This window comes from Rosa chinensis, chromosome 7 (genome assembly GCF_002994745.2).
Source record: "Rosa chinensis cultivar Old Blush chromosome 7, RchiOBHm-V2, whole genome shotgun sequence".
Taxonomy (NCBI): domain Eukaryota; kingdom Viridiplantae; phylum Streptophyta; class Magnoliopsida; order Rosales; family Rosaceae; genus Rosa; species Rosa chinensis.
Genome location: NC_037094.1, coordinates 44,285,215 through 44,295,465, shown reverse-complemented (window position 1 = coordinate 44,295,465; position 10,251 = coordinate 44,285,215). Strand labels below are relative to the sequence as shown.

General features: G+C 44.5%; 1 protein-coding gene across 1 annotated transcript; it reads left to right on the top strand.

Annotated features, from left to right (window-relative positions):
• The first annotated feature begins 2,315 nt into the window (after positions 1-2,315).
• Positions 2,316-8,796, top strand: LOC112177966. The gene is made up of 2 exons (XM_024316196.1): positions 2,316-2,370; positions 8,012-8,796. Exons 1-2 carry the CDS (start codon positions 2,316-2,318, stop codon positions 8,794-8,796), a joined length of 840 nt encoding a protein of 279 aa, XP_024171964.1.
• The last annotated feature ends 1,455 nt before the right edge of the window (positions 8,797-10,251 follow it).

The following is a 10,251-nucleotide window of genomic DNA, read 5'->3' as shown; positions in this document are numbered from 1 at the left end:
GACAGATGACCTAAGGCCGAACTGAATGGCGACTGGTCAACGGCGGTTGGCCGCGAGATCCCCGATAGGCTGCCAAACCCGAGCCACTCGCAGAGGTGATAAAGGAATTCCCGCTCATCGTTGGTCATGAACTCGGCGTATGCGGAGAACGAGTCCAAATCGCTTGGTGGCACCTCCCTCTCAGCAACCACCGGCACCTTGGAAGGAGCCTGTCGAGCCTTCTTCTGCTGGCGGGCCCCGATAGTCTCCACTTCGTCCCGTTCTTCCTCGTCAGCGGGGTCATTTTGGCGGCGCCTCCGCTGAAGCACCCTTGTGTTTTCAACAGGAGCGGGCCGTGAGCCCTTTGGCGGTGGCTCCAACCCCGTGGTGGTGACAGTCTCCGCCGGCGGCACCGTTCTCTCCTTGTGTGCCCCACGCCGGTTGACAGGCACCCTCTCTTTCAGTGGCACGCCTGCAAAAGGACCTTTACTTCCGCCGACAGCCCCACTAGCCTAAATGACGAGCGAGCCATCGCTACCAAGATGAGAGTGGTGCGGCATAGGTAGCACCACGGGGACTTCGGACTGGCTTAGCGCCAATGTGTCCGGATTCACGACTGTCTGCTGAGCCGCCAGCCCGGAGGCATACATACTCTCCAAGAAGTTGTTGATTTCAGCACGATCCATGGCTTTGGTGAAGGCGTCGTGACTTGCTTTGTTACCCGGCAGAGATTCTACAGAAAAAATGAAATGACTTAGACTGAGACAAACTGAACGGACACAGTATGGCGGAGATTGCTTACCAATGCCACGCGTCAATTGTTGTTCTACCAACAACTCCCAACCAGTTAGGAGATGAAGATCCAACAGGTTGCGATTATGCCAACAGCCTCTGATACATGCCACACGACACTCCTCTTCACGAGTCAGGTTATAGCGCAGGCCGGCTACAAAAAAAGAAGAGGTAACCGTTAGTGCAAACTACAAAAGGACTACCACAAGAAAAATCGTCAACTCTGGTCAGCGGAGACTTACAAACAACCTCGGATAGGCTGAAACTCTGACTTAATCCTAAACGTCTGCTCCCACTCGTTGGACCCTGCTTGGTATTCCCATCCGGCTGTGGCAACACAGAAGGTACCCCGCCAGTAGGACATAGAGTCCTTTAGGTTCTCGATCAGCTTGGGCACCCCCTGGCGGCGGCTCAAGTTCACCTGCCCTCTATAACCTTGGCGCTTCACATACACTAGCTCGTAGAAGTGTAGCACCTCCGCCACAGTTGGCCCCTCGCAGCGGGACAAGCGCCATAGCGAGTTCAGCTCTATCATCAACTGCCACATGTTGGGGCAGATTTGCCCAAAGGCGAGGCCAAACTCGCACATCAGGATTTGGAGGTTTGGCAGTAGCGGGAATGTCACTCCTTGGAGGAAGATCGCCTCGTGCACGACGGCAAACCCCGCTGGAAGAATCAAGGCCTTCTCGTCCACCGTCGGCAGACGCAGCGTAACCACCCCTGGCAACCGGTACATCCGTTTCAACCTGTTGACGGCGACAACAGTCATCCACCCTCCCGCCTCGTTAACATAGGTGCCATCGAGAAGGACCCACGCTGACTCGGTATCCTCCCCCGCCACCTCTCCCCCGTCAGCGGAGCCACTGGCAGCGCTGTTACTTGCTAGCCGCTCGTCATGCCTATTTTGGGCAGCGGTAGCCTCCCCTGCCCTAGAACTCTCTGGATGCTAAGCACGACCCATAGCTACTTCCGAGGGTATGGTTTGTAGCGGCTCGATCTCTAACGGTTCTGGCAGTGAGGTTCCTGCACGGGCAGACGGACGCAACGAGTCAATAAAAATTCTATCTGCCATGCTGAACGACACGTCAGACCCAGAGTCCTCACTGCTTGAAATTTCTACGACATTAGCCATCCCAAACCCTAAAACCCAAATCAGTCAGTTCACACAAAATCTAACCTATCCCTATATCAGTTGCATCAAAGAACCTCAAGAACAATTACCCAGAAAATCCCAAAACAAGAACAAAATGCACACTCAACCAAGATTCGACCATCTACCAAATCCATAAACACCAACTCTCTGCCAAACACCATAAACATACCCCCAAACCTCACTTTACACCCTCAGAACACACCGGGGGAGAACAGATCGTACCCCAAAACAAAAACAACAAAACCCAGAAACTGTCAGTAAACAACACAGATCCAATGAAACAGGAATGGGATTCGAGATACCAACCTCAACACAAACTCTGGTCTGATCGGGAGCGCTTGTCTTTACCGGTAAAGATTTCATCCCCCAGGTTCGATAACTCCATAGAGTCATGGTAGTTCTCTTCACAAATCGCAGACGAGAAGAGCTTGAAGACGACGACTCAGGTTTGAAGTTTTTGCAAAGTGTCAAATCTAGCTAAGTTGCCCCCCTTTTATGTCAATGTCAAAGAATTCTAGGATGTCCGCTAAAAAACGACATTACGCACCATCCGTACACGTGTCCCACGAATACACTTACTCCCCGGATTAACCGAGGCGACACCTCGGTTACAAAATCCATAATTACTCGGGTAATAACATATTAGGGTTTCTAATGGATTAAACGGGCAAATTAAACCTTTGTAACATGCGTCATCATCTTGAAGGGTTTAGCAATAAACTATCCAGTGTTTATTTTTATTTTTTTTGGTAAATGAAAGAATATATAGAAGAAACCTGGCTTTAAACAAAGCCAAACAAGCAACAAGGAACGGTAGCTAAAAAAGCTAACAACCTCAGCAAAGAGGGAACATAAAAACAAAGAGAAACTAAGACAAACAACCTATCAGCTATACATCCCAGAGATGGCCCCATTAAGAAGGGAGTCACCATTCATGAATAATATAGCTGTTAGAAGGAGAAGGAGGGATCTTCCAAGACAATAAGCATAACCGTATGGACTCCACAATTGCCTTGAACACAACAGCAGAAGGGAGGTTTTCGTTACGGAACTTGCGGTTATTTCTTTCGCGCCAGATAGCATAAACTGCAGCTTGCAATGCTAACTTTTTGATTGCAACAGATAAAGATTTACCCTTCCAGTTAGTAGCAGCCCATGGAATGAAATGCTACCAAGAAAGGAGAGGATTACACCATGGAATAGTGCACCGGGTTGAAACGACAAACCCGGTTAGCTTTTGCAAGCTCGTGTGAGTAAACTCAATTAAATGACTCACGTCACGCATGCTTATAATTTCTCAACTCATGAGATAAATTAAAGCAACAACATTTAACTCCACAAAACACAACCAAACATACAACCACACTCGGTAAAAATTAGTAATCCCTGCATAGAGAATTAATTCAGGAGATCACCTAAAATCACACAATTCAAATCCTAGCAACTCCTGCATATAGTTTAGTTCAGGAAATTACAATTAAAACAAACAATTCAAAAGGCAGTAATCCCTGCATATAACTTAGTTCAGGAGATTACATTTAAAATCACCTCCACAATTCATTCGAAATCAAGTCTCACATGAATGACAAAAGAAAGGACACGGACACTCTCTTTTAAAACAAATAGGGAAAATTTCGCAAACAGTATACCAAGTAAAGGCCACTAATAATTCTTATACACAAAGTTTCAAACCAAACATTTCGGTACACGAAATCTGAAACTCGACCTACTATCAGTACACGACATCAATTTTTGACACCAAAATGTCCATTATGCCCTCAGTTCTTTTTTTTTTAATAATTTTTTTTTCTGTTATTTTTTTTTCCTTCGTTTATAAATGACTCGAGTCATTTTTTTTCTTTCTATTATGCGAGGTGAGGAAGGCGGCGTTGGAAGTGATACGCTCAAAGTAAGCGCATAATTTAACCCTGAAAATATCGTTAGTAGTATAAGCAAATAGGGATCGTTCTATTCCGGGGATTGAGGGTACACCTGTAATTGCAAAAATAATTAATTAATTAGTAAAAGTAAAAAGTATTATTTACAAAAAGAATATATACAAATAACGAAATAAAAGGGGGGTTTAAGAATTATAAAATCAAAAGTTAAAGTAAATCAAATAAAGAAAACGTAAAAACATATATACAAGGGTGGAACGCAAGGAACAAAGATCAAAACCAATTCCATGTAATCAAATTCGATTCAAACCCTATAATTGTTCATCTAAGTCATGAGAAAGGAGTTGATCATGTGAAACATTCGAAAGCAAATGATTTCCCATATTTTACTTTTCAATGCTAATTAACCTAAGCGAAAGCACCTAGATCAATCCTATCAAACATGCATTCAAGCACTAGAAAGCTAGTTAATCATAACATGTTTAACGCATTACACATAGAGAAAGGCTATCAACTCAAGTGTACAACTTAGTTATGGAAAAGTCCACCTAATTGCAATCCTCTTCAATTAAATTCGATTCTTGTCCAGAACCTTTACTCCTTTTGATTCAAGTTACACAAAGCAAAAAGTTGATTCATGTTCTTAAACCTAGCACCAATTACATGCAAATCCTATAAGTGTCGACCCAAATAAGATAAACATATAAAAGTTTTCTGTAAAGCAAATTTAATCGAACAAACTCACATAAGCAACTTAGAATCTCAATTATAGAATTCGAAAACTTTATTTAAACATAGAAATTGGGCTTAAACTTTGCCCTAAACATTATTGTTAACTAGAAACAAGTTCATACGAAATCAAACAAGGAAACCAAAAAGGTTACAAGGAAAAGGAACGAATTACACCGTGAGTGGAGATGGAGATGGAGAGCTAGATGGTTGGATCTTGAATCTTGGAAGCAAGCCTTCAAGGTGGATGATGGAGGATATGATCTTCACGGCTCATTCTTCTTCTTCCTCTCCTTGCTTGAAAACGCAGAGCTTTGCAACTAGAGAATGGAGAGAATTTTTCTGAATGAAGAGGTGTTGTGGTGTTGTTCTTCTGTTTGATGGTGTTGTTGTGTGATGGTGTGTGTAAAACGTCTAGAGAGGAGGGTATATATAGGGGAAGGCAAGGCTTCATGAATTTAATTTCCAAGGAATTTTCTGGTTGCACCACACAGCTCCAACCAATGAATTAATGCCACGTCAGCTCTGCCATGTCATTCAACCAATCAGGAAGCTCCAAAATCAATCCCTAATATATTGTTGCTGATTTTCCCAAGATTATTTCTGATTTTTCTCTTAATTTTCGGCCAAATATCTAGGCATGAACCTAGACAATGTATCTGGATGCATTTTGGACCTTTCTTCCCTTAATTCTCTCCATGGCTTTATCCTTAATGTCCTCCCCCTGATTTCCTCTTGATTTTCACATGAAAATTGCAGATTTTATTCTCTAATTTCAGCCAACATATCTTGAGGGAATTGAGGAACGAATCTGGACTTGTTTTGAACCTTTTCTTCCTTGAAATTCTCCCTTGATATTCTCCATGTAATCTCCTTGATTTTCCATGCAAAAATCAGATTTAATCTCCCAAAATATCTCCCACGTCATCATGTTGTCTCCTAATGCCTTCAGATTTCCTAGCCTCATCAGGATTCTTGCATTGACTGGGATTCCTAGTTGGACCAGGAAAACTCAATTTCTTCATTTCAGCTAATTTCTTCTCCATTTATTCCAATGTACCTAGAAAATAGAAACTTTTATTAAAATTACTAAAAATAGAAACTTTCCTAATCAAGACGGATTTATTTAAGGAAATAACTAAGTAAATATGAGGAAATAACAGTTAAAACGTCGCATTAAAATGCTCATATCAGGAAGCGAGGGAGTGAGCCCGGAAGAAGGAAGAAGAAACGAAGGAAAAAAAAATAACAGAAAAAAAATTATTAAAAAAAAAAAACTGAGGGCATAATGGATATTTTGTTGTCAAAAATTGACGTCGTGTACTGATAGTGGGTCGAGTTTCAGATTTCGTGTATCGAAATGTTTGGTTTGAAACTTTGTGTATAAGAATTATTAGTGGCCTTTACTTGGTGTACTATTTGCGAAATTTACCCAAACAAATATACCCATGGGCCCGCGATAACTCAAAATTATCCCCAAAGAAGTATATTGTACTCAAGGGCACACAATAACACAAAGTTATTCCCCAAGAAGTACATTGTACTCAAAGGCACAAAATAACTCAAAGTTATTCCCTAAGAAGTACATTGTACTCAAAGACACACAATAACTCAAAGTTATTCCCCAAGAAGTACATTGGCAGACAGACTAGAGCTCTAATTGAATCGTAACCTGTCACCTCGGCCGAGGTTCAGCCTTACGATAATACTTGCCTCGATTACCAATGTGATAAACGATACTCAGCCAAACATTTGAAAGTCCACTTAACTCAAATACTTTCCTCAAGCAAAACACATTTTTACACAATAATCAACACATCATGATAATTGTATGCTCGTAAGAGAAATGCTCGAAATAACAATTCAATCAACTCTCAATCATTACTTCACCAATGTCACGCCATTCAATATATATATATATATATATATATTCCACGTAAATATATATACGTAGTCATTCACGCAGGAATGACCACTAATACCAACTATAGTTCACATGTATTAAAACCAAGAAATTCATTTTATACTTAAATTCATTTTTTTACCGTAGTCGATCGAGTTCATATTATTTCTGTACATACTAGGGAAGTCTTCACTAGGTTTGGCACTATCGGCTGGGGCCCATAGGGACTCCCAGGTACTATGCCATGGGCCGGGTTCACGACCCACCATGGCGGGGCACATAAGGGACGCCATCCCGAGCACCCAGGGCCCGGGGCATGGCTAGCACAACCCATCTAATTACATAACAGAGGGCTGATAAGACATCAGGAGGGCAGCCTGCGTCCCACATCGAAGATAGGGGAAACTCCTTTCCCATGCTCAAGTATTAAAGCATCAGTACAACTACCTTTTACGGGTAATAACTCATTTATCTACTATTTGTTAGATCTACATATATATTAGTTTCTCACCCAAGCATCAGAGAGGCCCAGACTGTTTACCCCTCTAACGTTGTGTTCTTGATTCAGGATCTAGGAGTTGGATTGGTACCCCAGGCGGTATAGCATTCTGTGTGAGGTACTCGGAGAAAGCCACCAGAAACATTGGAACGCCAGATAAGGGAGAATCATGACCGAGCCAGAAGAAACGGCAGGCCCGGGCACTGATATTCTCTCGGGATACTTCATCAGCAGGGACACCAAGTGTCGGAGGAGAGGCGCATGGTCTTGGATTCTTGAACCAGTAGAGCACAGATGACCCCACCGAGCATCCAAGACCAAGTGGCCCCGGTATCGGAATTGGAGTCCATGAGGGCAGAGATTCCGGGAACAAGCCAGGATCGATCGGGAACAACAAAGAATCGATAGGGAAACAAACCTCCTTTCGCAACAGAGACTGCAGGAGCTGGAGGATGAAAACACTGCGCTGGCCCAAGCACTAGATAGAAGGCACCAGCATAATGAGGCACTCACCCAAGCCCAAGCTAGAGCATCCTAGGTAGCAACAGATGTAAACGCTGCCCCGGTAACGGGAGGCACCGGCCTTACTCCAACCCTGTCTACGGAAGGCGGTCGCCGGATGATTCAGGTATTGGTAGACTTGTTCCCAGAGAGCCTGAGGCATTTGCCACCACCACCATTGCCACAACCAGTTCAAAGTAACCCACCGGTAACTGATCCAAACAAGGCGTTACTCTTACAAATGAGCAACTCCTTGCATGCGCTTCAGGCAAGGGTAGAGGCAGCAGAGAATAGAGACACCTGGTGACCCTTGACCACTTACGAGGACCGTCCGGGTCCTTTCACCCAGCAAGTTAGAGGCGCCATTCGAGCGGACATATCAAAGCCACTAAAGATTGACTATATGGGAATTAGGGACTCGTACCAGCACCTACAGGCTTTACGCTCACAAACAAGCTCCAAGGGATACATGGATGAGGTGTGTTGTAATATGTTCCAGGAGACATTATCAGGGGAAGCTTTGGGTTGATTCTACGAACTGCCAGCTGGTTCTGTAGGGAATTTTAAGGAGCTCGCGGACAAGTTCGTAGCTCGATTCATCTTACGTACGGATGGGATACATACCTCGAAGGGGCTGCTAAAGATTCAACAGGGAGAAAATGAGACCTTAAAGTCCTTCGTCAACCGATGGCAGGCGGCTACCGCTAAGTGCTGGGACCTTAACAAAGAACTGGCTGAGCTGGCTTTTAGGAGGGTCTTAAGACGCGGAGAGTTTCTCTACGGGATCAACCATCACCCCCCGGTTAGCTACGACAAGCTGATGGCTACGGCCATCAGGCACGTTCAAGCCGAATTCAAAACATATAGGGATAACGTCAGACCAGAGCTAAAGGTCTCTAGCCCGGCCCCAGTGGTCAGGGATGAGCCACGAAAGAGGGAGTGGGTCCATAATCAGCATCGATCACCCCATACTTCGAGCAAGAGAAGCAAAGAGTCCTCGTCTAGGTCTAACGGTTACATTACCAATCTGCCTCGCCGGGAAGAAAGGGCACAGCAGGCCCCGCCAACACCACCACCACCACCACCACCCCGGTATGAGGTGTTCACTATCCTCAAAGCTTCGTATGAAACTATATGGAACGAGAACAAGGATGAGATACCTGGACCACCACCAAGGAAGTTCCCGAAGAGTAAACTTACCCAGCAGGACACCGGAAGGTTCTTTACATATCATGAGGATGCCGGGCACAATACCAACCTCTGCGTGGCTTTAAAAAATACGATCGAGTCGCTTATTCAGAGGGGCAAACTTCAGCGGTACCTGCCTACTAAAGAAATATGAGCTATAGACGTGTACGGCCAGATCTTCACGATCCACGGTGGGGGCCCGAAGGAGGTACCTCCCCAGAGGAGGAAGAGAAATTCCAGTTTCGGCCACCCGGAAGTTTTCAATTTCCACAAGGCCCCCAACAAGACGGCGACACTGGGTGGAAATATGTTACATTCCTGTAGGAGGAAGAAGCTGATCTAAAAATGCCCCATGATGATCCCTTCCTGATCACGCTCCAAATGGACCATTACATAATGTCTCGGGTACTCATAGATACCGGAGCCTCTGTTAGCGTATTATTTCACGACGCATACAAGGCTTTGAACAGAGGAAGGGCCAAGCTGTCACAAGATAATGAGCCCCTCATTAGCTTTTCAGGAGATATCATCCAGCCACTCAGGTCAGATTATCTATCAATCACGATAGGAGAAAGTCCAAACTGTTCAACCATCAAAACAGAGTTTATTGTCGTCGACTATACCTTGTCCTATAATGCTATCTTGGGTCGACCGGCACTCTGGCTTTTGAAGACATTCATTGCAGGCCATATGCTCATGATGAAAGTGCCAACTCCAGTGGGAATAGCGACCATCTGAGGTGATCAAGCTGCGGCAAGGCAGTGCTATTTTTTGACAGTGTCTCGAGGCAAGGGACAGTCTGAAATGTTGCCCGTAGCTACTAACCCTCTCACGGATAGGTACGATGTTACACCCCATATCTGATATACCCTTGTTATTCAGTTGCATGGAATTCCTTATGGTTACCGTTCGCGGTTATAATTTTAACGTTTAGGGGGTGGTTAAAAATTGACTTTTTGTGAGTTAATAATTTGAGAAAATTTCCTTCATGAAAGTTGTAGAGGACGTTAAACCGAGTGCGTGCATATGTGGTACGTAAAAATCGGAGCTCATATACAAAAGTTATGAGTGAATTACGAAATTTACTGTTCATGGTAAAAATTAGGATAAATTGGGAAAGTTACCCGGGTAGGTTTCCAAATCCGGAAACCCACCCCTCTTTCTCTCTCCTCTCCCCCGACTCTCCCCCTTTCTCCTTCGGGTTTTTTCTTCCTCCCTCCGGTTCCCCACTTTCCGGCCACTATCCGGCGTGCAACCGGTCACCACAGGGGCGCCTCAACCCGCTCGTGATACCAGTGACCTGGGTTTGAGGAGTTTTGGCCGGAAAAGCTCGATTTCATGCCGGGAAGGTAAGGTTGCAGTTTTGGGGATTTTGCCAATTTCCGGCCATTTCGGCCACCTCCGGCCACCATATTCACATCGAAGGTTCAGTTTTTGCAGGAGATCATTTTGCCTAAGGTCTTGCTTCTCAATTTGCCGTGTAGAGGTGGAATCGATCGAACCCGATTCTAGGGTTCTTGAGCTTTTCTGGAAAATTTTCACCGGTTCGATTCGGCCACTTAGAGGTAAAATTGATCAATGTTGTAGTTGAGAAGTTGATTGGGTCTGT